This window comes from Curcuma longa, chromosome 11, assembly GCF_044706935.1.
Source record: "Curcuma longa cultivar G26 ecotype Majalengka, Jawa Barat chromosome 11, ITB_CL_G26_1.1, whole genome shotgun sequence".
NCBI classification, from domain to species: Eukaryota; Viridiplantae; Streptophyta; class Magnoliopsida; order Zingiberales; family Zingiberaceae; genus Curcuma; species Curcuma longa.
The window spans coordinates 31,065,696-31,093,480 of NC_133871.1; the positions used below are offsets into that span (position 1 = coordinate 31,065,696).

The following is a 27,785-nucleotide window of genomic DNA, read 5'->3' on the forward strand; positions in this document are numbered from 1 at the left end:
TGTTAAAAGAAAGATTGATCTGTATATTTTTATTCATAGAGCATCCAACACAACTTAGCAGGTAGGAGTTTACTAACAGTGGTGCATCTGTTTCATTTCTCAAAGTGTAATCTACGCTACTCTCTGAGGAAACAAAAAAGAAAAACAAAATTGAAGAGTTAAGCATCCCAAAGGATTAATGCTTCACGTTAGAACAAAAACTGATTGATTATTCAAAGCACGCTGGTCTCGGGAACTGACTTCTGGAGCTCTACGATCTGGAAATTAACTTTTGCTTTACAGCTTCATACATGGAAAATCCAAGAACATTTGGTTCCAGAGTTGTTGAAGCAAAGAAACCAGCACAGATTGTCTTCAGTGTCAAAAGTTACCTACGGAATTAAAAGTGAAATTGGAGAAAGTATTTTGATGATCAAGTGTTAGTTTCAGAAGCACTAAAATTGCTATGATATCAACTTTAAAGAAAAAGGATCGCACACTCGCCACCTAAAATAAGGAAATAGACGACTCCTTCAGATGGAATTACTTTTCATTTCTCTTTTGATTAATTTCAGAATCTCGACTACCTGTTAGAAAGAAGATACTTCTCGTTAGTCATAGGTTAACAGGAAAAACAAATATGAGAGAATATCTTCTTAAATGGACTCATGGATTTCTACGGCCAAAAGATCGATCCTATTCTCTGAGGCTACATTGAAGAGAAAAAAAAGTTAAAATCTTATTTGTGCTATTTATATCACGTTTTGCTATTCCATTCTGTGCTCTACTTAAAGTCACAATAGCAGTCCTAATCTAGAGAGTAATGCTTTATTGCATCAGTTATTCTATAACGATATTTAACAATAGCAGCATTTTTATATGTCACCAATTTAAAGCATCTTACAACATAATTCCAACAAAAAAAAAGGTGTAAGTTTTTTTTATCACAACATAGGCTATGTAAGCTACCCCAAATGGTAAAATATCATAAATATGCATTGAGGACATTGATTTTTATTTTGGCAGCATTTCTTTAATGTCATCATAGCTCAATAGCAGTGATAGTGCAAAAAGAACCATAACGCACTATTTGATCATTGAGCTGAGTAAGGTGGGTGTACACTTCATTCTGTTTTATATATGAGAAAAGCAAGAAAGCATTGGCCAGAATATACAAATAATCATGTATGAGTTCGACATGCAGTAGATGATATTAACACAAATCTATATCGACAGAGCAGTAAGTGCAGTAATTCATTAGAAAGTATAGTCGGATAGCTTAGTGAGTTTGAATAAATAGATGAAGGTTAAGAGTAAGCTTAAGATATTAACCATCATCATTATTAACAAAACAAACAATGTTAGTATTAATCCCAACCACAAGGGAAAGTGATTACATGGTGTGATTGCAGAAATACCATAAATTAAAAAGATGGAAGTTTCAACGACAAAATTCATTTCCCATTTCTGCTAAGATTAAAAATACATTCAGGACAGAACTTGTAAGAATTATCAGAGCATCAAATCAATGAGAAGAAACAGATAGGATAAGTATTCCTCTTACCCCAGGATAGTGTTGTAAAACAGGAGAGTAATGTTCAAGTGCGACATATATCTTCTCAAGAAGACGTAAGAGAATCTCAACCTCATCACCCAAAAGATCAACCTGTGTTGCAGGCAAAAAATATGAAGCACGTTCTCTAAGTATACATAATTAGCACTCTCTAGTTGAATACCTCAGTTTCTGCTTTCTGAAGGTCAGAACATTTTCTTTCAAATCCTTGCTGGTACCAGCAAGCCCTATTTTTAAGGAAGTTAGCCAGCTGAAATAGGTCACTAAATTGATGGATGATAACCTCCAACCTACAGGCACCAAAAGAATGTTACATTATCATATCATAGAATTGCATTCACAAGCAAAATCAGATCAATCATTGGAAGTATCTTAATATGTATTGCCTAACTTTTTGGTCTGATGCAGAGACGCCCAAAGGTAGGATATGAAAATTGGATGAACTAGAAATGGCCAGGAAATGGACTTCCTGAACTGTTCACAATTGTGTTATTATTCAGTGATCTAAAGCTTAGACTAGAGTTATTACAGCAAATAGTTAAATAAATAAATGTAGAGTATCCTAGGGTGATAAGGCAATTAAAAAATGGAAATATTTAGTTTTATAAGCCATTTAATGAGTACTCTTCACATATTCAGATTTTGGAGGTAAAAATTATGATAAATTAAGGAATAATAGATTTGTGCATGAATAAATCAAATTAGGTTAAACAAACAGCACAGAAAATGAAAAAAATGTAAAAGTGCAAGTTCAGATGGCACAAACAGCACAGAAAATGAAAAAAAAAATTGTAAAGTGCAAGTTTAGATGTTATTCCTATTGAAATGAAAAGGTCCTGAGTCCAAGCTATAACCTGGTTGGCAAAGTTATTCAAAAAGAAAATTGAATTAAGCAGATGCCAAAAATGAAGCAAAATTTTCTAATAAATGAGACATATCATAAAACCTTAAGAAAGTATTAATGAGTGGAGAAAAGAAGATGAGATAAACATTTCTAATAATTAACCCGGTTGCATGTACAAAAGAACAGCAACATGTGCATTAATATGATAGTCACTAGACAAGTGTTGCGGTGAGCCTTAGAGAAGGAAAAAAATACTAGTAATCATGTTGATAAAGGACAAGTATAACAATAAAGTGTAACAAATGATTTCTTGAGTGTCCTTTATGTTATACTAGATGAAGGAACCAATCATCCAAATAAACGTCCTCCTTTTGTATGTTATTTTGATGTTGCATTAATTGATGAGTGGAAATAGATTAAACTAAAATTTGAATTTTGGAGAAAAACTTTAGAAACTAAAGATTTAAGTTACTCAGAACAAAGACTGAATATACAAAATCTAATTTCAATAAAATATAAAGAATCAAGGGAATAATTATGATGGATGGACATTACTCTAAAAAAAGAGTTTTCGATATCTTGAATCGATAATTTAACTAAAAGGAAATATTAATGAAGATATCATTAATAGAATAAAGAGTCGGTGAGTGGAACAATTATGAAAACAAAATATGTATAAAAAATTGATAAAACAAAGATGAGAATGCCAAGATAGATTTACATAGTTACTAGGAAAAAATTTTTAAAAAATATTATTAAAAGAGAAATTATATATAATTCTGAATTTCTAATTGATGAAAAAATAAGTGAAAATGGGTTGAGATTGGATTAACATGTTTAAAAGGAAAAAAAATATGGTTAGGCAAGTTGAATCAATTAGAATGGAAAGTGTAAAAGAAAGAAACTGAAGAAACTCTAGTGAGATAGTCTTGCATGGAGCTCAATGGAGGATTAAAATCCATGCAATCAGTTCTAAAGAATTGGGATAATCCCAAATACTGATGATTCAGCATCTCTTCTTGTTCACTATTGACCCATAAGGAGCAGGATGACATTTCAGGCGTCCTACAGCTACTAAAAACTTTATAAAAAGATATGTTATATCCTAGTAAAAATTAAAGTAAAATCACCTTGATTTATAAAACCCCAGCTTGTTTGCCAATCTGCATTCAAGTTGCAAAACATTTTCTGATAACACTGATATAGAACTAGTTACAATCGTCATGAACTTCAAATGTTCCTGTTCTCTAGCACCATATGTTGCTAGTTTCATTTGATTTTCTACAACAAGGCCTTGGAGGGATTTCCTTTGTTTCTCTAGTTCCTTTATAATATGAGATGCATCCTTATGGTTCTGAGTCACATCTTTTAACTCATTTTCATACTGTTGAACTTGCTTCAATGTCTCAGCCAATGTTGCTTTCAATGAGTCATTTTCTTCCTTTGTAGCTGTAAGACAAAGTGATTGATCGCTAAGTTGGCCTCTTAGTATATTGATCTCACTGCCTACCTTGTCCAACTCCTCCTTTTGCCTCATTATATTTATATCAGAGCACCACAAAAGTTCCTCTTTTTCCTTAATCAATGTTGATAACATTTCTTTCTTTTGTTTCAAATTTTTATTCTCTTCCATCTTCAAAGATAATGCCTTCTCCTTTTCCAGAACTGCTGCTGCGAAATAATCTTTCTCTTTGTGATGTTGCTCCATCAATGGATTAACACTAGAAATGACATCTTTTAGAAACTCTCTATACAAGCTGAAACAGATGTCCTGTGTTATGTCCTGTGCTATCTTGAATTCCAAGTCTAAATGCGTCATTTCAACTTCAAGTTTACTAGATAAATCTTTAGATACAATATTTTGTATTTCTTCTCTAATTATGCTGTCTAATTTCACATCTTCCGCATCCCACTTCAACATTGTTCTCTGCTCCAAGAAGTCTCTGTCTATCTTTGAAAATGTTGCTGATTGATTCATGCCATTGGGAGCTTGTGCTGTAATGCACATTAATTCCTTTTTCTTGTCTGCTAACAAGCTTATTAGTTGTTGATTTTCATACAGAAGAACATCAAACCTCTGCTTCAGACCAAGTAAAGTGTTCTGATGAATCTGAACAAGTGGCAATTCATCATTCTCTAAAAGAACATTATCCAATGTTGATATAAATCTAAGGAGATTCTTCTTTAACTGTTCATTCTCTTTGTCTCTCTTAAAATGAGCATGAGATCCCTTTTCCTTAAGGTAGTCACGCTTAAGGGTGAACAATTCTTCTGTTTTCTCTTGCAATGCCAACTCATGCTGTATTTTCATTTTGGCTATTTCAGTTCTAAAATAGGCAATCTGTCCATCCTTGTTCAGGTGATTCAGCTGTGGGCAATCAGCAATTGTTACTTTTGACAGATCTACAGCAGGACTATGGTGTGACAATGCTAACCCTGGCTCTGAGTTCAGTAATGATGTAGAAATAGCATCAAGCTCTTGGCGCATAGTGGAAAGGTGATCCATAGTTTTCTTCCACTTATCTATAAATGTGTCTACAAGAACATTTTGCTTACACAGATTTGCTTCAAAATCATCTTGTTGTTCCTTTATTCGACTCTGGAGCACAATGGCAATGACTTCTTGTTGAAACTTCTTTTCCCACTCCTGCTCACTTATGATATCCTTCAAAAAAAGGAATGTATCAATTTGCTGTTGCACTGAAACATTTAATGTTTTCAATGCATCAGCAAAACCATCCATAACGTTCAACTTATGCACAAGAATGTTACAGAACTCCTTATCTGCTGGACAAACTTCTGGTCTAGGTAAAATGTGGAAATCTATCAAGTCCTTAATTTCCTCCTTGAGCCTCGTAAGATTATCTTGTAGCGACAACTTTAATTCACTAAGACAAACAACACAATCCAGTTCCACTCTTTCACCCAAATAGTTTTGATAGAAACCTAATTTCTCCAGGGTTGATGTTTCTTTTCTAATCTTCATGTCTAACCAGTTCTCTTCAATCATATTTGATTTACATAATTGCAACTTCTTTTCCATAGCCAATAGCTCTGCTTCCTTTAAAGCAACTCTCTCAGCTGCCTCCGCTTCTACTGCATGGACTATCCCTCTGATGACAGAATCATTTACCATTCTTGAGACAGTGAGACAAACATGCATGTCATCAAAATAAGAATCTGCCTCCTCAAGTAGAAACTTCTCGCACAAAGATGCAGCATTATCAAGGCTAATTTCTGCATCTGAGTTGTAATCTGATAATGATGCATGATCAACTGAAAGCCCATTCTCTGACTCCAAAACTTCATTCTCCATGGAACCAAGTACACGCTGAAAATGGTTGATGAACTTAGAAGAGCACTTGATATTCAGAAATTTTATATAAGAAATAAGATGGCGCTGAGCTTAGTTCGAGACTTTGTTTTATTTCCTGTAACAAAGATCAAGTTTATTGTAGAACTGGACAGATTATAAAAGAAAAGGTGCCAAATATTAAGAGTCAAGGAAGATGTATTCTGTCTACAATGCAAAGCCAATGACGCAGAAAACCACTTCCATGGATCAAAATGTCCATCTCAGAGGAACAAATTTAAATCACACCAACAAAGATACGGTCACTATCATCCATTAATTACTTGAAAACCATATTTGCCAGGTTCCTAGAGAGCGTAAGAAAGCAAAATCACAAGGATGAACACATTGCTCCAACCAAAACGCCCAGATCATTTAATGTCAGCGAAACTCACTAGTAAAAAAAATAGACTTCAACATCATTGCAAGACCTACAATATGAATCATCCAGCAGAAAAATTGCAACAGGGGTTCCAACTTAGTGACTTGAGACCCAAACCATAGAATCCACTAGCTGCACAAAAGCTGCTAAATTTGGGGAAACAAATGATAAGCATAAAAAAGCGGGACGCTGAAATACAGCAGAGACACAAGTCGTCGAAAGCCTAAACTTTCAAAAACAAGCATCATTCAGAAAACATATCATAATCACAAACCTTGCGAAAATGAGAACAAAAAGGAAGATCAATTAATCACAACCCAATTTTGAATTCATTACGACAACCAACTACTGACACGATGGAGTCTGGTAGTTCCCTTCCCTCAAACTACGTCAAAATTCGAACTTACCACGAGAAAAACCGCCAACAATCAAAACCACAGAAATGACAACAAGACTCGAATCCGAAACCAGAAGCGAAAAAAAGGAAACCTGGAATAAATTACCCGGCGATAATGAATGCACTAGAAAAAAAAAGGGCGCATACCGATTCGCACGAAACCCTAGTGTCGGAGCAAGACGAGAAGAGTAGGAACTCCGGAAATGGTCCACGACGGGAAGCCGATCCTTGAAGAAAGCTCGATCGATCTCCGCAGCTGTAAAAGGAGAGAGAGAGAGAGAGACAGAGAGGACAAGAAGACGAAGGAAAAAAGAGGCCTTTACGGCGAGGCGAGAGTGAGACAGCGAGCGAGGAAATAGAGCGGGAGGAGTGAGCTTTAGCCGCAAGGTATCCATACTTTCTCATTATCAACATATGCCCTTGTGGACCTTTGTCAAATAAGTCCATAAAAACATTAAATTTACCCCTCGCCCACACTACTTCATCTTCTTTTTTACTAAAAATGGTTATTTCAGGAACAGCAACACGACACTTATCTGAAAATACTGAAACTAGTTTTAAACAATCTCTGATAAATGCCCTTGTTTACTGTCTCCTTTTTCTCTATACAAACATCATTGTGGCCCAGCACTGCAGTAATGGAAGCTGGTCCAATCTTTAGCATCCTCCGCTACCTTGTATTGTTCTTATTGCAACCGAAGAAGTAGATGGTAGATCCTCTTCTACCAGACGATTAAATAGACTTGATCTGGGACCAGAAGGCATCTCGTGACGCCGATAAACTCCACTCCCGAAACCGAAGAGGAAAGAGCAAGGAGGCAAGAAGACATTAAAGGTATAGTGCAGTTTAATTTTGAGTCTCTGTTTTCGTTTCAGGAGTCTCAGTTCACTGGTATCGTTCTTCGCTTGGAAAGTTGCAATTTTGCACGATAGATCTGTGTCGAAGAGTAACTTTGAAGAATTAACAGAAATCTTAGCTGAAAATTTGCGTTCTAGAAGAGAAAAATCGCTTTGGATTTGGCCTTACGAAGCAGGAAGAAGAGGGATGGCGCAGAAAAGCCAGGGGAGTCAACGAGGCCGCGCGCAGCGCTTGGTGGTTCTGTGTCTGCTGGCGATCTGCGCTTCCGGAACGGCGGATCACGACGTGCGTCGGTCGGAGCACGGCCTCGCGAACCAGAAGGACCCAGGGCCGGCGTCGCCTGCCATGATTGCCTTCTTCCGTGCCCGGCCGGAGGAGGAGGCGCTCCCGGAGGCGCAGAACGTGACGTGGAAGGTGGCTCCTCCGGGGCCGCAAGGGCGGCGCCATCCGAGGACGGGCCTCCTCGCCGCCGGCGTGGCTTTCGGTGCGGTCGGCGCCGCACTTCTCGCGGTGGCGGCGGCGGTAGCCTACGTCGCCCACGCCCGCCGGAACGGTTCAGGGAGTAGGGCCGCTTGGGCGATGGGCTCCGCGCGCAGGAGGAGCACCCCGGAGGTCCGGTTGGGAACTCCGTAGTCGCAATTCTTGCCGTTGGATTACGAACTGAGCAAATCTCGTGCGTTGTTTCATGTTCCAAAGCTAAGTCCGGAAGCCTATGTTGTCATCATTCTAATTGTACTCATTTGTCATGAATCAGGCAATAAACAGGAGCAGTATTAGCTCAAACCATTGTTTTATGTTCCAAAGCTAAGTCAGCAGCAAAACAATTTCTTCTGGATTCAAGTTCATTTGCAAGGAAATAGTTAGATAACTTTGTACGAAGAGACATTTTTTAGGTAAAAAGGATGAGGATGCATACACTCTTTCTGCAAAAGGTGGAATCCGCCATTTTAGCGGCCCCACACGATCGCCCTCACGACCATCTGTGAGAAAGTAAATCGAGAAACTGTAGTTGGTCACGACGCAGGAGGGTATTGTCTGGCTTCGCCAAGATTTGAATCCTTGTCCTCTTCTGCAACTCTGCTGCGTCATAACCAACTCAGCTCTGCCCTGGGGGCTGCCTACACTCTTTTCTCGGATTCTGGTGTGGTGATTCTGGTTTGAGATCATTTACATCATTTCTTGTTGGGGCTGGGGGATTAGAATTGCTGGTCTTCTTTTCATTCCGAGCTTTGGTAAATATAACAGTGAACCCTTCGGCCGAGGCAGGATTGTTGGCATCCCATTCTCTGAATTTGGGCAGCGGATGACCATTCCCCTGCTGCATGCCAAAAGAGAGAAATGTTAACCGTCATTTAGGGTTAAATTATCTCTTTTTGTTTCTCCCCGAACAAATTAGGGCTAACATGAGTGATGCGGGGAGTCAAGGCGGATGACGTGGCTCTTCTCCAAGTCTCCCCAGGGTCAAAACTGAGGTCGTGGTGTCACTCGTGGCCCTTGTCTCATTTGGGCCTATGGCGTTCGCCTCGTCTCGGTTCGCCATCGCCACTCTCGTTTCGCCTTCTGACGTCTCGCCAAACAGTCCCTCTCGGCAAAAGAGGACTCTCGTCCTGCCTCCTGACGTCTCGGCAAACAGCCCCTCTCGGCAAAAGAGGACTCTCGTCTCGCCTCCTGATGTCTCGGCAAACAGCCCCTCTCGGCAAAAGAGGACTCTTGTCCTGCCTCCTGATGTCTCGACAAACAACCCCTCTCGGCAAAAGAGGACTCTCGTCTCGCCTCCTGACGTCTCAGCAAACAGCCGTTCTCGCCAAAAGGGGACTCTCGTCCTACCTCCTGACGTCTTGACGAGCGACTCCTCCTGGATGTTTTCCTTGAGTCAATCTCACTTCCATATACGAACCCGACCACCCCACCTCTGTCAGGCTAGCTAGGCTGTAGCCTCAACTATGACTCCCTGACGCTAGTCTTAGATGTTGCTGCTATAAGAGACATGTGCCAGCCAGAAGTGTAAGCATGGTTTCCCCTGACATCGGTCCTTGCTATGCCACCGTATTAAAGACGCATTACGTCGTTATACGTGGCTTCTTCCTCTAATCTCGTGACTTGCACGCACTACCAAAAGGAAGATATGGGGAATCAGGCTCGAGCTTCCCCTACGTGTTTCCCCTATGCACACAGCTAGAAACAGAGGAGACAGAATGAAGGTCCTTTCTGTAATTGTGTATGGGCCCGAGGCGTACAGCGGCCGACTTCGCGTACGGAACCCTAAGGTTGGTTATAAAAGGAGTAAATCACCACCATGCAAGAGGTCCGTCTTCTGAAACTCTCTCACTGCTTTCTTCACTGGTTCTTGATCTCTTGCTCCTCATCGAAACTCTAACTTGAGCGTCGGAGTGGCGTGTCGGGATCCTTCGGTGCCAGTCTAACCTCTCTTGTGAGTGCATTTCAAGAACCCCTCGACGTCGGCTCGCTTCGGAAGTCCCTCGCCCGGTCCAGTCGCAGGATTGCAAGCGTCGGATGGTTCATTGACTGGTAGCTTAACCATCTGCGATGTTTAGCCGGAGCAATGAGTATTTCTATATCGGAAAAGAGAACGAAGGCACACATTTGAAAGCCGCAACCCATGATCCACAAGAATGTAATAAAATTGCATCTAGAAAAGGGGAAAGTAACTTGATTCATAGAATAAGAGCTGCAGATTCACCAACCCTCACAAATCGCCGGAATAAGGGCAACCGACTGGGGGAAAACACGAGAATGCTCGAAAAAGGAAGACGATATTACCGACGCCATGATCGGACCGAGCAGAAGCGGCGGCGACCGGAGACGGAGGCGGAAGAGAGCGACGACGAATCAATCATCTGAGCGAGATCAGGAAGTCGGGAGGAGGGAGAAAGGAGGCGAACGAGAGCAAGTTTCGTGATGGGAGAACGACGAAGAGGAAGCAAACCGTTTGGCTTATTCAAATTAACGTGTTCCAGATCACGACGAGCGCGGGACCACCGTCATTTCGCGTTTCGTTGGCTGTCTCGTGGAATTCATGGCACAGCGGATAACGAACTGTAAATTTAAGGACGATCCTTTTTGGCCGTTGATTCGATCGATTAAAAAATCACTGCTGTTGATTTTTCACAACAAATTATTTTTTTCACGGCTGCGTCCATCGCTGTGAAATTATTTGTTTCATTATTTTTTTAAAATTTTTTAAAATAAATTTCCCAGTAAAAAATATGTCTATAAACAATTAACAATAAGTTTGTAATCCTAAATAAATTATTCAGCCAGACGCACTCCCTCCCTTTTTTTTCATCGGAGGGAAAAAACGCAATGACTAAACTCCCATTCCGGCGGCGGCGGCGGCGGAGGATTTCGCCGTGTCGTAGGACGCGTGAAGGCCGAAGAAGAAGTAGTAGACGAGCAGCAGTAGAGTCCATATCGAAAACCTCACGTACGACGGCCCGTCAATCGACCCGAGTAGGAAGATGTTGATCGCGATGGACGCAGAAGGTATCCACGGAACCAGAGGAACGCCCCATTTTTCTGGCGTCCTCGCCTGCGGGACTGCCCACCACAAGTACCCTGTCGCCGCCAGCCACACCACGAGCGCCACCACGTACCAGAGCCACCACTCGACTACCGTGGCCCACAGCAACGCCATCGCGAGGGAGGCCGCCAGGATCGCCGCGATGGAGGCCACGAGCTTTTTCCGGTTCGCCTCAGTCGTTTCGCCGGCGACGTAGTAGCGGCGGACGAGGAGGGCGACGGCGACGAGCATGAAGATGAATAGCGTGGAGATCGAGAGGAGGTTGGCGAGGATGCCGAGGGAGGTGAAGAAGGCGATGACGGCGGTGGCGACGAGCATAACTACGGTGGCGTTGATGGGGGTACCGGTGGCGCCGTGCACCTGCGCCAGCCATGGGGGCACCATGTGCGTACGGGCGATGTGGGTTAGATAGCGTGCCTGGCCGACGGCTGACACCAGTAGCACCGTCGTCATCCCCTTGAGCGCGCCGAAGGCAACGATGTATTTGGCCCAATCCATGCCAATGGCGGAGAACGCCACCGAGAAAGGCGCATCGGGGTCGATTTGGTAGTAGGGCACCATCAGGCAGAGCGCGACTGCCATCAAGCAATAGCACAATGTGACGATGACCATCGACCCAACGAGCCCCAGCGGAATATCCTTCGCTGGGTTCTTGGTCTCCTCCGCCATGGTGGAGACGGCGTCGAAGCCGATGTAGGCGAAGAAAAGCACGGAGGCGGCCGCGAAGATGCCGCGCGCGCCAAAAGGTGCGAAGTCGGCGGTGAGGTTCTTGGTGTCAGCCTGAATGAGCCCAGCAACGATGATGAAGAGGATGATGACGAGGTGGGCAATGGAGGCCACGTAGTTGAAGCGGGAGGACGCCTTTGTGGACATCACAGCAGCGATGCAGATCAAGGTGATCACGACAACGGCGATAGGGTCGAGCTGGCTGTAATCGGCGGCGAGGCCGGTGGCGTGGATACGGAAGTCGTTCGGGTGGTGGTTGAGGAGCGTGGCGAAATAGGACGTCCACGAACGAGCGACGGCGGCGCCTCCGATTACGTACTCCAGGATGATGTTGCCGGCCGTCACGAAGGCCACGAAGTCGCCGAGCTCCACCCGCAAGTACGCGAAGGAACCACCTGACCACAGTTTATTCTCGGATCTTCAATCCACGTTCAACTTTAAAACAGGGCCGATTCGCGGGTGAGGAAGAGCGGCATCTTACCGGCGACGGGGATCTCGATGGCGAACTCTGTGTAGCAGAACACAGAAAGCATCGCGGAGACACCGGAGACGACGTAGGAGAGGATGACCGCAGGCCCAGCCGCATCACGAGCCTCCTGGCCGGTGAGGACGAAGATGCCGGAGCCGATGACCGCGCCGATCCCGAACCAGATGAGATCCCACCAGGAGAGGCTTTTCTTCATCTCGTTTCCGCTTCGGGCCTTGATCTCGGTGATCTCGAACTTGTCCACGGAGCGAGCCGTGATCCGATCCTTGAGGCGGAGGCCCGTCTCTCCGAGAGCCTTTCTGTAGCTAGCCCAGCTCTGGAACGACTCCTCCGGCAGGAAGTCGTCCTTGCTGCAAGAGCACCACCGCCTCTTCGTCTTCCGACCCTCCTCGGTTTCCAAAACACTTTCCATTGCCAAAAACCTTTAAAAAAAAAACTACTTCTCAGTCACAAACAAATCGTAGAAAACTACTCACGAAAATTAAAATCAAACGCACCTGCAGAAGAGCGATTGACGAAGAACACAGGAGAGGAAATGTGGAAAGGAGAGGAGATCGAAGGGGAGCACGACGGCGGCTTCAGGGTCCGATCGGAAACGAAGAGAGTTAATTTGCTATAAATAGAAATCGAGATGCCTAGATTCCGGCCCGGTTCAAACGGCCCCTGGTCAAATCTCGATGGAATTAATACGATGATATTCGCTTGCTCGGAGATCAATTCATAACTTTTTTTATGAATTAATTATTAATTAAAATCCCATTTTTCCGTATTTAATAATTACATAAAATATGAGCCATACTAATTTTGGCCCTCGGCCGCCAGCTCTCGATCTGTTGCCATAATCTGCCATAATCATGAATTTATTTCTTGCATTAATTACAGATAAAAATGGAAAAGAGGTCATTAATTAACTGTACATATTGACTTTTTTTTAAAATAATATTCTTTTTAACAATTTTTATCCATTTATATATTTAGGTAAATCTAGAATAAAATTTTAAAAGTTACTTTAAGTTTTAAAATCATCAAATTTTTATTGTCCTTGAATAAAAATATTTAATTATTAGGGAAATTAATATTTAAAAAATAAAAATACAATACAATAATGAGACTTGGTTCTTTCTCGCAGCATTTGTGATCGATGACTCACTCTCTTCTTCGCTCCTCGCCTGTTCTTGTTTGTGCTGTTAAACCTCTAACATGTTTGATCCTCCGCTACAAATCTACGACATTGTTTTCTAGCTCTGCTTTTAAAGCGAAGTACCACACCTCACCAAACTCTCTCTCTCTCTCTCTCTCTCTCTCCTACGACGCACTTTGATGGGAAGGGAAGGCGAGGGGCGACCGGGAAAGGCGACAGGGAGCTGCGACTGACAGAGCATGCAGCAGGCCGCCGCTGCTTTGGCGGTCTTTGCAGCAGATGGGAAGGGAAGGCGAGGGGCGACCGGGAAAGGCGACAGGGAGCTGCGACTGACAGAGCATGCAGCAGGCCGCCGCTGCGCCTCCTTTCTTGTCTCTTCCTGCAATCATCAACTATATGGCGCAGAGGAGCGTTCTGGTCTAAGCAAAATCTCATCTTGGTTAAACCTCGCGTCCTCGTTTCTTGCTCCCTCCCCTATCCTCGCCCCTTATCGGTGAAATAAAGCCCCTTAGCTTCATCTCTTTGTCGGTTCTAGTTTCGATTAGGTATTTGGCTTAGCTTTCAAGCTAAAGTTGCCGTTCCCGAGAAATGGTAGCTTGGGTATGAGTTGGGACGGCGGATTCGTTTCTTTGTTAGTATTTCGCTGGTGAAGTTTTGATTTTTGTGGAATTTGAGCTGTTTTCCGGCGAAGTCGTTGAGTAATCGAGACAAAGATCTGATACATTGCCCCTCCCTTTTCTACTGTTTTTTTTTTTGTGCGGCGGAATGGGTTGCACGTACTCGAGAGTGGAGGTGGACGAAGTTGTGTGGCGATGCAAGGAGCGGCGGAGGCTGATGAAGCGACTTCTCACTTGCCGGGCGGAGCTTGCCGCCGCTCACATGGCGTACCTCCAGTCCTTGAGGAACACCGGCGCGACTCTTCGGCAGTTTACTGAGATTGAGACGATGGTCCCTACTGGTACTCCCCCCACCGACCTCACATTGCCCCCCTCACCTCCCCCGCCGCCGCCTCTGCCGCCTTCGCCACCGCCGCCGCCCAGTTATAGTCCCATCGCGGCGGAGGAGGCAGTGGAGGAGAAGGGTTCCGTTGAGGACTCCAGCGATTCAGAAGACGACCAGAGCTGCTCAACGCCTCCGCCTACCGTGCCCGTCTCTGTCTGGGAGTTCTGGGATCCGTTCAGCCCACCTGCTTCCTCGAGCTTCTCCTCTCCACTGCCTCAGAAGGACTCAGGAACTCTCGTTCAGGCTGCCGTCGAAGAAGAGGACTGGGAGGAGACCAAGTCGGAGTTCGTGGAGGAGGAAGAAGAGGTGGAGGAAGAAGAGAAGGCGGTCCCCAAAGATGAAGCCTGTGCTGTGACATTGAATACGGTGAAGGACAAATGCACATTGAAGGAGTTGGCCGACGACAATTCGTCAGTGGTGAGTTGGATAACCAAGGACACAGACATGGGGATGGTGGTGTGGAGGAGCAAGAAGACATTGGCCGGGATCATAAAAGAGGTAGATGAGTATTTCCTGAAAGCTGCTGCCGGAGGGAAGGATGTTGCAGTTGTTCTAGAATCAAATCGCAGCTGTTGTCGTCCCTGGGATATCGAAAGGAGGAAAGGTAATCTTTACCTCATCTCTTTGTATGATGCTGCAGCTGCCCATGATGCTCACTTCTGTATATGTTCATTGTTTCCCACCTTACTACTGTTATCTAAATGCTTATTTAAAGAATGAATTCATAGTCTTTAGAGAACGAATCTGCGATCAGAAGTAAACTTCTTGCTCAAACATTGTGAATTACATTCAGAAGTTCTCTGTGATGTCTAGGCTGCTTTGTTCGATAACTCGATAAGAATTGAGCCACACAGAAGATAGGAGAAGCCTCTGATTACATGTTTAAGGAATTAATTTACAGAATTTCTTCTCTCTGGTTTTGTTTAACTCAGTAGGTAAAATGGTATTGTTGTCCTATATGTTTTCAGGAAAGAGTTCAAAGTCTGCCAAGGTAGTAAGTGCATTGTCATGGAGTTGGTCCTTTCGATCTTCTCATTCTCACAGAGATGCTCATGGTGTGAGTAATGCTTCTAGTCCCGGTAAGCATTGCACGACACTCGAAAAAATTTTCGCCGAGGAGCAGAAGCTCTATAAGCAAGTGAAGGTAAACATGCTATTGCAGTTAGTCCTCGATCTATCTTTCAGATGAAGAAAATCTATCCATGTGTAAATTAGTCATCCTCTCTTTACACAGCACTTTATCTGTTTATAGGGGTAATTTAACCAAGCATGATTCCTTTTAGATATTCACATCATATCAATTGACTTACTAATTCCAGGATGAGGAGATTGCCAAGTCCCAGCATAAGAGGACAATCTTACTACTGCGCAAACTTGAAGCTGGAGAGTATGATTCTGTGAAAACTCAGAAAACTCGCTCAGACATTGAAGAGTTGCAATGCCGGATGATTTGTTTAAAGGAGTCGATAAACGGAACATGTTTAACCATATCAAAGCTTAGGGATGAAGAGCTTTTCCCTCAGTTAATTGAATTCGCAGTCGGGTAAGCTAGGAATATGCCCATTGTTTAACTGGAAACTTAGAAGTTTGAGTTTATTGCTTGATGATGCTAAACTAATTTAAGTGTTTTGAGTTAATCTTTGCTTCCCATTTATGTTATAAACTCTATTGGTAGTAATGTGATTCTGTTTGTCCATTTTAAACTTCTTAAGGCTGATGAAGATGTGGAGAACAATGTATGAATGCCATCAAGTGCAAAACCATGTCTCTCAACAAGCCAACCTTCTAGAAAACCATCTCGGCAGCGATCCAACAACTGATTCACTTTGTCACGCTATATCTCAGCTTGAAGCAGAGGTGAGATCGTGGTACAGTTCGTTCTGCAGTCTCTTCCGTTGTCAGCGCGCGTATCTGCACATGCTCAACCAGTGGGTTAGGCTTACTGAGGCCCTTCCTGAAAGCAATCAACTAATGGATTCAACTACCGGGATCCGCGGATATTGTGAAGAGCTGCAAAGAGTTCTTGATAGGCTACCTGATAAGGTAATGTTAGTTCTCACACTCTTCTATTCATAAAGTTCCATTAATTAATAAAAACAGCCTGATGGATAGAAAATGAGTGAATAAATTGAGATGATAGGGATATTTTGAAGAACAATTAGAAGTAGGTTCTATAAATAGACAAATTGGATTGATAGGATGACCAAAGAAAACTTTATTTGATGTATTCAAAGTTGTTCAAAATGGTTGATACAGGCATTGTGATATCGTTTTAGATGGAAGTTCTACATGATTTCTAATAACTGAGACATAGAACTTGCTTGTTGTCTGAGGTCTAACTAATAGGTTAAAACAACTACTAAATTTATCTTTATGTTCCTCTCAACAGGTAGCAGCCGAGGCAATTAAGTGTTTTCTATCGGTAATTCGCTCTATCATTCTTCAACACACTGAAGAGCACAACTTGCGAAAGCAGTCTGACCGACTACAGAGCAGATTGGATAGAGAATTAAGCTCTCTGTGCTCGCTAGAGAAGCACAATGATGAGCATATCATCCAACAGACGGTCCAAGGCCCTCCGGTGAATCACCAACTAGTATCGTCGACTAAGTATGCAAAACTCGATGCTTTGAGGAAGAGGTTGGAGGATGAAAAGGCACGGTACTTGGAATCCATTCGGAAGAGCCGGGCAATGACACTGAACAATCTGCAGACCAGCCTCCCCAATGTGTTTCAGGCTCTGGTCGGGTTTTCGGGTGTGTGTGTGCAGGCTCTAGAGGGCATTACCGGCTCGATGGAAGCCATAGGATTTTCAGAGAATGGTTCACCTTTGCATCCATGAAGCTATTACCGACATGTCGGGCACTGCAAGCATAACTTCTGGTTTTGAGTTCATTACAGATAGGTGCTTCATAGAAAGGTCTTGTTTGCACTGTTAGATTTGCCTAGTAAAGTTGCTAAACCACGTTATTCATATGCACACAAAATTTCAGTTCTGATTACTTCCTAGGCTTCTACTATGTCTATTTGGAGGGTATGTTTTGGAAAATAATAAATATGTAGGGTGTGTTTTGAGGAAAAAATGCTCTATTATAAATTCAAATTCATAGATCAAAATTCTCATAAACACTCTTTTTTCTAACAAAAGATGGAAGCAGTGTTCACTTCACAAAACTTGAGTAAATTAGAGCATTACAACCCAAAAGGACGGGAAAAATCACTCACTAGGGTTTGCCATCTTCCTTGCAACAATCTTAGCCATGGAATCTGTTTACTAACTGGTAAACTGGCTAGTTCTGGCCTCAACTACACTCGCTCCGTTTTACATTTAAACAAAAAAGCAAATTTGCAACTTGATTACAAGTCGAAGAGTGTTGTTAGTTTGGTTCTCCATCGCTGTAGGATTTTTGATATTTGAGTCTGTTGCAGACTGAAATTTCTGAGTATTGCGTTAAGCTTCTGAGTTTGTATCTTCGAGTGTTTGGCTCAACCATCTGCCAGAAGAGGAAAGAGATCACGGTTTACGATCCAACAAATGATTTCTGAGAACTACGTACTTCGTGAGAAACGATCAATGACAAACAAATAAACGGAAACGGCAGTGAGAATTTAAATTCTCATAAAAGTGAACAGAATCTTTGATCTCTGGAAAAATGTAAAATTTTTGATGGATTGTTGAAAAAAATCGGGACTTTGAAATCCAGTAATCATTGCTGAACCAAAAACGATAGAGTCTGAAAAATAACGTCTTGAAGAGAGAACGAAGCAAAACTTCTAAATTGTAGAACTTCAATAAGATACAGGAAAGGAATGCAAAATACAGAGATCAAGGCGCCCAATTCAACCTACCTTGGAATTCAGATGACGAGTAGGAGCTCGCTCGAAGCGGGCCTCTCCGTAAAAAATCGCAGGAGGAAGATCGCCAATCGAATCCAGCTACCAAACCAGGCCATCTAATTAATCAGCGACCTACGCCCAAAAAGCAAAACGCACAAATTGTTTACTTCAGCGAACCACAAAATCTCATATTTAAATCGAGAAATCGGTCAACAAACGACGAGGGAAACCAAATCAGATAGTACCATAACAAAGGGAATCGCACCTAGCTTCAGAAAGCGAGCTGAACCGCGTCGGGAACGGGCCTCTCTATCAGAACTCGGAGGAAGGAGATCAGGAACTGAATCCATCCACCAAATCGCGCCATCTCGAAGAGGTAGAACCGAAGATCCGTGAGATTTGGAAGGAATTCAGCGCCCCATCGGATTAATCAAGGAGGCGGCATTAGGGATGCCGGCGAGCTCCAAAGCGAACCTGGATGCTTTGCCGGCCACGTCCGAGGGGGAAAGCGACAAACTAGCTCGAAGCGGAAGCTTAATGCGTCATTTGATCCCGTGATATGCTCAAGACACCAAACATCTAAAACGCGACTCCTATTGGCTGAGCGGATGACTTGGTTGTTTCAGCCTACTAAACGACCAGATACGGATCGGGTGGTGGACTCTAGATGCGCACGTAGTCTGCACGTGACATAAGCAAGTTGGAACCATCACCAATTGAGGATGGGCCGGGCCGGGCTGGGGCCGAAGAATGATCCGTTAAATTTCGGATCCGCTAATTAAACCAATTAAACATGTTTTTTTTTAAAATACATAAAATAAATCAATAAATATAAATATATGTATTAATTTAATGAGTGGTCTGTGTGCGTTGCAGCTCACGCAGGCAATTACTTTTAGCAATATATGCTGATAGCAACTCTAGAGGATTGATAGCTACTCTAGAGGCTTTCATTTTTTTTTAATTTTAAATATGAATATATTGGAAATTATATTTGGAAAAAATCAATAAATTTAATCTGATAAAATATTCGATCTGACGTCAGTCAGTCAAATTGAAGAACGTATGAACGACACGTATTAATCAGGTCAAACCTCCCATTTAATGCATAAAGTAAAGCCGGCATCCGTGATGTTGATTCTTGGCCATTGATGTGATAGTCCACTCCATCTTCGCCGTCCAAGAAGGGGGAAAAAAAGAAAGAACTTTTTTTTGGTGAGGACTCCCGCAGAATTCTCCGTGGCTTTCTATAAATGTCTCCTTCCAATCAACGAGGAGTTCGTCCCCGCACGCCGCTCTGGGAATAAAAACATGATGGCGGCCAAAGCCAAAGTGCACGCCGTCGGGCGCCGCTACGTCACCGAGGTGGCGCCGCCGCAGTTCGTGTCGATAGTGAAGAAGAGTAGCGTGGTGAAGAGGGTGCTTGACACCATCAAAGAGGAGGAGAGGGTCCACCGCCACCGCCACCGCCACCGCCGCCGCCACCGGCGAGACCTCGCTGCCGGCGACAAGCTATTCCTCTGGCGCCGCCATTGGCTGCGGGCGAGCACGGCGACTCAATTTCCCGGCGTGGCCTTCGCGGGTCCACCGTCGCAATAAGACCCGTACGGTTGTCGGATCGGATAGTTGAGCACGCGGAGGTTGCAACTCCGGCTTTAATGTAGGCTCTTGTTTGTCGGGAAATAATTTGTATGTTAAAAGTAATTTTATAATAATTAGATTACTTTTTAATAATTATTTTAAGATAGTATTTATTTTAAAAGAAATTTTGTAGATTACTATCTCGTCTACCTTTTATTCCCAAAATATCCATGAATTTCTTTTTAAAATAAAGTTTTAATTAAAACATAATTAAGTGTGAAAGGGCACGAGGGGGGGGGGGGGGGGGGGGGGGGGGGGGGGGGGGGGCTGCTTACACGAGGGAGATTGTCGATGCGTGCTCCACAGGACTATTTACGGGATCGACGATGCACATTCTGTAAATAGGAGGAGGAGATCCTAGATATTTTTTTCGGTGTGAGACCACATATCGCTTATGGGGGCGGATACGGGCATGATTATACATGAGGCCAGAGATGACCACCTACCGGAGTATGTTGAGGATTTTCAGACGGCAGTACCGGAGGACTTCTACAGCCTCTTCGATATGACATATAGCCCTAGCAATTCTAGTGCATCATATATGGAGGGTCCGTAACCACAACATGCATGAGAGGAAAAGGTTGGACGAGGAGGCACTCATTCGGCAGGTTCAGATACATGTTTATCGGGTGCTGAGTGTTTACACAGACTGAGAGCTGCAGCAGGAATAAGCCAAGGCGTAGCACGACATCTTTAGGATTGAATCCATATCACATATATTACACAACATTATATATATTCATTACCTTGCATCCGTACATGCTGCACAGAGACATCATTAGATTAGCACATGTATTAGATCATGACTCACATTGTATTCACATATTTACATATTACACATTTGCATTTGTATTCACATTCACATACATAGGGCATTTTACTTACACACATACATGGTTGCATATATGCATTGTCAAAAAAAAAAAGATTTTGGGTGCATGGATCTACCCCTCTATATTCATCTAGTCCGCAGTAAATGGCTCGCGGTGAAGACGTCCCAAATCCGTTGATGGCTGAGACTTTGCCAAAAAACCTATGAGGGTGAATAGGCCCATTGACATGACCTATATAGTCTGTAGTAACAGCTACAATAAAGACACATCAAATCCGTTGATAGCTGGTCACTTGCTCAAAGTGTGCAGCTTCCTGGGCTTGCTAGCCATGGAACGATAGACATGTTCCTTTTGGAGAGCAGACACAGCGGATGATTGGTGCCAGGAGGAGACCGAGAGGACTGCTGGATGCTGGCAGCAGTGGCGGCCAGGATGTGGTCGCGCATGTTGGATGCTGGATGATGATGGTTGAGGAGGCTGCGAGGTGGACATGTTTGCCGAATGTGGATAGTCGTGGCGGCTGAGATGTGGGCATGCATGCTGATGAAGATGGCTGAGGCGGCCGCAAGATGGTCGTGTTTGCTCGTGGTGGCGGTTGATGATGACGTTGAGGATGGACTTTTGTGAGATCTGGAGATGCCGCATTTGGCGGTTAGCTGGTGTAGGACCCACCTGGTGGCTGGAGGGCTACCCTCGCGCACCAGGCGGACGACGCGACTACTGGATGAGGACATGGTACACGAACCTGTTGATGCACACATGATATTTGTACACATGACTGAGTGAGAGACATTGATATGGAGAGTTATCGAGACGAGTGTAGTATTCATGAGAGCACATGTACAATATATCTTTGATGATTGCTCAGATCTGACAGTTCGTCAGACATGATATGAACAGATATCATTAGAGGTCATGTATTTTCGTGTATTTCTTTCATGATATATGTTTATCTTTTATTAAAAAAAAGGGCAGCTATTGCACGAACCACAATAAAATTAATTAAATAAAAGAAAATAAACCATTACAAAAGATTTTTTTTTTAAAAAATGATAATCCCAATAGCCACATCTCTGGAAGTCCCACAGAAGTTTCCCACCGACCACTAGGAAAACTTCCGTGGTGATTGCTTTCGGAAAAAAAAATAGTGGATAGTTTCAAATTGACGGCTAACGATTTGAGGTGGTATAAAAATATTTAAGAATATAATTATTTCCTCACTATTTTGATTTGTGGATGGATGTCAAATGACATATAACATTCCACTTTTTCTTTTCTTTTTTACTTTTCTGTTCCTTTTCCTTTCCCCTCTAAAACTGTAACTGAACCCTGTGCATTAATTGGTACTGACTGAAAAGGAAAAAGTTAATAAAGGAAAACTTTCGTTTACTTTCAGTATTAATCACAAATTTTAAACATTTAAATTATTTTTTTTAAAAATAAGAAGAATTATTCAACTTTTTAAATAAAAATGATCCTGCAATGATTGCAGACAAAGTAGAGACTGCAACTGGCCAGGACAAGTGGCGGCCCCGGCGATGCTCACGCCATAGGATACAGATACGGGATGGGAATTGTACAGATTCGATTTACAACAACAATTGGACGAGGTACGCACACTCCCTGCTTCCAGAAAGGTCCTATTTAGTCGCTGCCAGGGCAGGCGAGCGGTGGATCAGCTCTCGCCGCTCTTCTCGGAGGAGATTTCCGATTCTTCTTCGGTATGGCTCCAAACTGTCTGTTCTTCATGCATTTAGGGTTTTGGTATCCGTTTCCCTGTACTTTAACAGACTCGGGATAGTATTACGTTCGATTTTAACTATCACAAGAAAATCGATCCAGGTTCCAGGAGTCGCCGACTGCTGTGGCGATTCCAGCGCGGTGTTTTTTTTTCTTCCGTATGTATCTGTTGCTGTCTTATTCTTTTAAAAAAGTATGTGGCAAATGGCGTTTTTAGTGTTAGAGATGCCATCCCTGACGAGTCGCTAACCAGGAGAGAGACTTGATGCAGAAGTAGCTAAGTAAATTATGTGAAATCAGCTAAGTAAATAGGTTGGAACTGTTCCATGAATTAGGTCTGTGACTTGATGGCCCATTATACTGCAACGCACCTTCAAGTATCATTCCGTGGTATATTATCATAACCAATCTTGTCACGCTTCCACATTTGGTATCTCTAAGGTTATGATATAATCTCGTTTTGAATGGACATCTCCTTTACTGCAAAAACTTGTTGATCTATGTCCTGCCCAACTATATCCTTGTCCTAGATTGCACGTGCAACAACAACAATGACATGATAGGGATAATTTGCAACCTCACATTCCCATAATAGGATGCCTTTTTTGGAACTTCTTAGAAGAGGGGCTCTTATACCATGTAGATTATGAGAATAGGTAAATGTTGGATTGCTTAATAATGAAATATTATTTAGATGGGTATATAAAACTCTAAACTTAGAACTACTATTTTGTGTCTAAACCTACTAGACCAATAAGCTTATTAATCTAATGCCTTGAACATATTCGATGTTTTAAATTAGAAAACGATTTCTTTTTTCTTTTTTTACATTTCTAAGATTTATATCTGATACCATTAGTTGGTGTTCATTAGTTAACCATTCCCTATGCGTTACTATATAACTTTTATACATAATTCTACTACCTTCCTAGTATGAAGGAGAAAGAAATGTATCTGGATTTGGTCGTAGTCATTCTTGAAGTTTAATGAGTCAGTGGCCATTTACTTCTCTGCTTGAATTTCAAATGCTATCTAAACCTTGCTTGTTTGTGTGGTGAGTGTGGATTTCGTTTGAATCCCCTAAAGAAAATTAAGAATTTATTGTCATACCTTTATCTGCTACATCTTCAAAATTGGCCTGTGAAGTAATCTATATTTAACTTTTGTGTTCCGATGGGACTGTCACTTTAAGCATTTACTTTCTTAAATGAGTAGTTATACTTTAGTATTATCATTTGATATATTGACATGATTATCTTGAATTAGATATGGCATCTGGTGCTGAAGTAGAGTCTCTTTCCAGCGAGGACTTGCTCGAATGGGCTCAGAAAGACAAGCGTCGTTTTTTACATGCTGTTTATCGTGTTGGTGATTTGGACCGCACCATAAAGTCCGTTTTGTCAAAATTTGACCGTCAAATCTTCTATGATATCTTACTCTAGCTTCATCAATCCCTATTTACTAAACAAAGCTGTGATATTCCTTTAGATTTTACACTGAATGCCTTGGAATGAAACTGCTCCGTAAACGTGACATTCCTGAAGAGAAATATTCAAATGCTTTTCTTGGATTTGGACCAGAGGATTCTCATTTTGTGGTGGAGCTGACATATAGTATGTTTCTCATCTCATTGTAGAAAATCCTTTTCTCCCATCAACTTAAGACCATGTGCGAACTTCTTCAAAATTTATCAAATTTTCTGATGATTATGTCAATTTCCATTGAAGATGTCATTTATTGTAGATTCTACATATGTAATTTTGCTGCAATCTTAGGCTCCAAAATATTGGCACTTTGTACATGTCTGTTGTTCAGTTTTTTTAATCTAAACATTCAAGTAATGACTTCATATCTTCTTTTCTCTTCTTTTGAGCAGATTATGGGGTGGATAAGTATGATATTGGCACTGGCTTTGGCCATTTTGCTATTGCGTCAGAAGATGTACGTTGCACATTTGTGATTAATTCTGTCCCATATAGCTATTTGTCAGCTGGATATTAATTGGAAGGAAACAAAATCACTCGAATTGTAGGTCTACAAATTAGTTGAGGACATAAGATCTAAAGGTGGGAAGATAAAACGTGAGCCAGGTCCTGTTAAAGGAGGAACGACAGTCATTGCTTTTGTCGAAGACCCTGATGGCTATGTATTTGAGCTTATTCAAAGGGGACCCACACCTGAGCCACTTTGCCAAGTCATGCTTCGAGTAGGTGACTTGGAAAGATCTATCAAGTTTTATGAGAAGGTAACTTATATCATAAGTTTTATTGGTTGTTCAATCTTAAAGATGTCAAGAATGTGGTTGCTTATTTTTGTGCAATTTGATAACTTCTAAATGCATGCAGAACAGTATCCTTCTTGAACAGCATAGTTCAAGTACTTTCTTGTTTGCAGCATGTTTCAAATACCTATAATTGTCATTATGAACTCATTAGAGTTTAGTTTCTCAGTTCATGCCTTATCTGTGCATATTCTTGGTTCTTTCCCGCTCAGATAATTTTCATAGTTTTGGTGACTGGTTGTCATGGATTTGCTCCATTGTGTCTAACCTGTTAACAAACCAAATATTATAATATAATGCATTTAGTTTGTTCTGATTGTTATATGACACTGAAAACCCCTTCCCTTGAGAATCTGCAAGAGAGATACTTTGTAGCCTTTGTGGTTCCATTTATTTTCGATGGTTTTGTTCTTATTTAGAGTGCGCAGTGACAGTTGCTACTTATATATGATCAGCTGGATACAGAACAATCCAAACGTGTTTCTTGTTCTTTTTGAATATATCTGTTTCACCTATTTCATTGTTATGTAACAGATGTGCTATCTATATAGCTGAACAAGTATATTATCAAAATCTGTGTCCTCTTGAAACTCATCATTTTCTCAATGTGTTTTGTCATTTTCATTCAGGCTTGTGGGATGAAGTTGCTGAGGACAAAAGACAATCCTGATTACAAGGTCATATTGCACAGCATCATTTTCTGATGGTTATTGGTCTTACTGATGTTAATCTAATTATGCTGCATGTGTCAGAATCTTTTGAGGGATAGGGCTGCAATCGTGCATTTAATTTGTGCAGAGGCATTAGTCTAACATGTGTGTGTGTCAGAATCTTGGCTTTCATGTTATGATAATTATGCTGATTGATATAACAATAATTTCATATATAGGTTCCTATAATTCAGATACATGTATACACCTTGGTGGCATTGGCTTAACTCATATACTTTTATATAGAGCTATATCTTTGCTTTTCACATCATGCTCACCCTTTCTTCCAACCATACAAGTACAACAGTATACTATTGCGATGATGGGTTATGCTGAAGAGACAGAAACAACTGTTCTAGAGTTGACTTACAACTATGGTGTGACAGAATACACAAAAGGAAATGCATATGCTCAGGTTTTTTTAAATCTTTCGTAATATTCTGTTAATTTTAGCCATTAAATTACTAATATCTCTTATATCTGTGCGTAGGTTGCTATTAGCACTGAAGATGTTTATAAAAGTGGCGCTGTTGTTGATTTGGTTACTAAGGAGCTAGGAGGAAAAATTACAAGACAACCGGGACCAATTCCAGGAATCAACACCAAAATTGTCTCGTTTTTGGATCCAGATGGTTGGAAAACAGTAAGTCTTCGTTTATTTCTTGGTTTCTAGAAATAAATTGCTCAGTTAAATTGTTTTTGTTTCTTCGAGTGTAGTATGGTAGTGCTTTATGGGATCTCACGGTTCAATTTTTTGGGGTGACGAACTTTGTTGTGTTTTTTCTGCTATGACAAACTCATACCCCCAGCTTCCCTTAATATGTTAAAGGATAAAAACTCTAAAAATGCCTTTATTTCCTTAAGAAAGTCTGAACAAAACTTTCAAAATGGCCTGAATAAGACGTCTGTTAATTTTGTGTTTAAAAAATTGCCTTAATTTTCGTTGAAATCTCTCTAGAATTCATTGTTGTTCAGTCTTTGGCTATCATTTTTTTCTCATGCAAAAACAACCATCTCAACACATTATTGATTTCTTTTTGGCATAAGAAAAGTACTGAAATATCCATTAACAATCATATTTTATTCAAAATATGATTTTGTTCCACAGTAATATCTTTCGCTACCATTCCCATATGTGTACATTACTTCTCAATATAATCAAATACTAGAAAGGTTATTAATTTGTAATAATGATTGCATAGGATAATGGAAGTCAAATGAATACTTGTAACTCAATATCATGTTATGATTTCTATACATGTCTATTAATGATTATATATAAATAAAAGTAAATGGATACTTTTGGCATAAATTGTATTTTGGTGGGAATTGTCGAGGACAAGACAATGTTATACACATTTAATTGTTACTTGGTAGCGATGAGATTTTGCTCCTCGAGAGGTCATAGTTCAATTCCCACTGGATAAATTCTAACAAAGGTGAAAGGTACTGATGTGAAATCATCAAAACAAAGTCTTATTCGGCCATTTTTGAAAGAGGGAGCTATGCCTGAGCTTTTCTCAAGAGAGAATCCTTTTGGAGACTTAGAGGTTGAATGAAACCTATTTGATATTTATTGGATCACTTTCCTCTTTTGGTTTCATCAATAAATTATCTTGCAAATAATGTTACTACACCAATTTATCATTTCACTTTTTTATTGTGTTTATCTACTGTTTGCACTTTTAATGCCAAGTCCAATCGTTTCGATAAAATATTTAGTTGTGCAGTTAACTATTTCGTCTATTGGATGGTAACGAACTTTTTAATTGCTTCCCAGGTTCTAGTTGATCACTTGGATTTCCTCAAGGAGCTTGGGGACGTCTGAAACTTTATTACTGCGACTATGGTACTTTTAGCCGTAAGTTGTGCTTTCGATATGCAAGTCAAGGATTGTGGCAGTATGTAATAACAATTTCCAGTCATGGAAATTATGGTACTTTTTTAGCCGTAAGTTGTGATTTCTGTATGCAAGTCTAGGATCGTGGCAGTATGTAACAATAATTTCCAGTCGTGGAAAATATTTCTTTCCTTTTAGCATTTCTTGCATTTGCTGTTGCAATTTACTTGGATTAACTAACATTTAATTTCTCCATATTATTTTGATTTTAAAACTTTCGTAGGTGAATCTTCTTCCTCATTCGCTCCTCACATTTTTGGAAGATTACTATTTTTAATCTTTCGTTAAAGACTCCTTTGTATATTGTTCTATCCCTAATTGTCGTCATTTTCAATGCTTGTGAATTGTGATGGAAAACGGCCATTCCGAAGACACGTGCGCCGTTGACTGCCATTCGCAGCTGTAAGCGACGGCGGCTCCACCTCTGACTGCGCTAGCCACCTTGTAGCCGCCGGCAGTCGCCAAGTTTTGCTCCAGCAAGAACGACCCAAGAGGCCCAACGATCCGGCGGCGCTGATCGAACTGATGATGATTTGATTCCCGTTCCACCTGTCGAACAA

General features: G+C 41.6%; 4 protein-coding genes and 1 long non-coding RNA gene across 10 annotated transcripts; 3 read left to right on the plus strand and 2 right to left on the minus strand.

Annotated features, from left to right (window-relative positions):
- Positions 1-20: 20 nt before the first annotated feature.
- LOC141838696 (cationic amino acid transporter 1-like) lies at positions 21-12,552 on the minus strand. 5 transcript variants are annotated; one of them, XM_074726250.1, is made up of 7 exons: positions 12,135-12,552; positions 10,742-12,048; positions 3,527-3,711; positions 1,716-1,842; positions 1,544-1,645; positions 484-566; positions 21-371 (listed from the first exon to the last, which is right to left on the minus strand). In XM_074726250.1, the coding sequence occupies exons 1-6, from the start codon at positions 12,550-12,552 to the stop codon at positions 513-515; spliced, it is 2,193 nt and encodes a 730-aa protein (XP_074582351.1). In that variant the 3' UTR covers positions 21-371; positions 484-512. The 5 variants fall into 5 exon arrangements, with proteins under 5 accessions (XP_074582351.1, XP_074582349.1, XP_074582350.1 ...); XM_074726248.1 differs by lacking the exons at positions 10,742-12,048; positions 12,135-12,552 and adding an exon at positions 6,675-6,834 and having other exon boundaries at positions 3,527-5,727; XM_074726249.1 differs by lacking the exons at positions 10,742-12,048; positions 12,135-12,552 and adding an exon at positions 6,675-6,834 and having other exon boundaries at positions 487-566; positions 3,527-5,827.
- A 1,494-nt stretch (positions 12,553-14,046) lies between these two features.
- Positions 14,047-17,256, plus strand: LOC141838697 (protein ALTERED PHOSPHATE STARVATION RESPONSE 1-like). The gene is made up of 5 exons (XM_074726252.1): positions 14,047-14,887; positions 15,252-15,427; positions 15,603-15,826; positions 15,996-16,326; positions 16,673-17,256. Exons 1-5 carry the CDS (start codon positions 14,047-14,049, stop codon positions 17,123-17,125), a joined length of 2,025 nt encoding a protein of 674 aa, XP_074582353.1. The 3' UTR covers positions 17,126-17,256.
- Positions 17,257-17,423: 167 nt separating this feature from the next.
- LOC141838702 (uncharacterized) lies at positions 17,424-18,604 on the minus strand. Of its 2 annotated transcripts, none has more exons than XR_012602661.1 (3): positions 18,386-18,604; positions 18,133-18,252; positions 17,424-17,777 (listed from the first exon to the last, which is right to left on the minus strand). It is a non-coding gene; the product is annotated as an uncharacterized LOC141838702 (long non-coding RNA). The 2 variants fall into 2 exon arrangements; XR_012602662.1 differs by having other exon boundaries at positions 18,366-18,604.
- A 799-nt stretch (positions 18,605-19,403) lies between these two features.
- LOC141838701 (uncharacterized) lies at positions 19,404-19,819 on the plus strand. The gene is given in 3 exon segments (XM_074726255.1): positions 19,404-19,569; positions 19,571-19,666; positions 19,669-19,819. Coding segments are annotated over 3 exon segments (285 nt in total). The 5' UTR covers positions 19,404-19,431; the 3' UTR covers positions 19,720-19,819.
- Positions 19,820-22,203: 2,384 nt separating this feature from the next.
- LOC141838698 (lactoylglutathione lyase-like) lies at positions 22,204-27,362 on the plus strand. The gene is made up of 9 exons (XM_074726253.1): positions 22,204-22,315; positions 23,601-23,724; positions 23,823-23,947; positions 24,211-24,275; positions 24,367-24,579; positions 25,245-25,292; positions 25,633-25,740; positions 25,816-25,968; positions 27,106-27,362. The coding sequence occupies exons 2-9, from the start codon at positions 23,603-23,605 to the stop codon at positions 27,151-27,153; spliced, it is 882 nt and encodes a 293-aa protein (XP_074582354.1). The 5' UTR covers positions 22,204-22,315; positions 23,601-23,602; the 3' UTR covers positions 27,154-27,362.
- The last annotated feature ends 423 nt before the right edge of the window (positions 27,363-27,785 follow it).

What these genes read in the sequence shown, in the direction of transcription:
- LOC141838696 (XM_074726248.1), bottom strand. Translation starts at nt 5,712, where the DNA reads ATGGAGAATGAAGTTTTGGAGTCAGAGAATGGGCTTTCAGTTGATCAT. An exon ending in CTGGGGTTTTATAAATCAAG is followed by an intron (nt 1,843 to 3,526) that starts GTGATTTTACTT and finishes TGGTGCCTGTAG; the next exon opens with GTTGGAGGTTATCATCCATC. An exon ending in TTTTACAACACTATCCTGGG is followed by an intron (nt 567 to 1,543) that starts GTAAGAGGAATA and finishes TCTTTCTAACAG; the next exon opens with GTAGTCGAGATTCTGAAATT.
- LOC141838697 (XM_074726252.1), top strand. Translation starts at nt 14,047, where the DNA reads ATGGGTTGCACGTACTCGAGAGTGGAGGTGGACGAAGTTGTGTGGCGA. An exon ending in AGCTCTATAAGCAAGTGAAG is followed by an intron (nt 15,428 to 15,602) that starts GTAAACATGCTA and finishes TACTAATTCCAG; the next exon opens with GATGAGGAGATTGCCAAGTC. An exon ending in TTAATTGAATTCGCAGTCGG is followed by an intron (nt 15,827 to 15,995) that starts GTAAGCTAGGAA and finishes AAACTTCTTAAG; the next exon opens with GCTGATGAAGATGTGGAGAA.
- LOC141838698 (XM_074726253.1), top strand. Translation starts at nt 23,603, where the DNA reads ATGGCATCTGGTGCTGAAGTAGAGTCTCTTTCCAGCGAGGACTTGCTC. An exon ending in TTGCTATTGCGTCAGAAGAT is followed by an intron (nt 24,276 to 24,366) that starts GTACGTTGCACA and finishes CTCGAATTGTAG; the next exon opens with GTCTACAAATTAGTTGAGGA. An exon ending in AAGACAATCCTGATTACAAG is followed by an intron (nt 25,293 to 25,632) that starts GTCATATTGCAC and finishes CAAGTACAACAG; the next exon opens with TATACTATTGCGATGATGGG.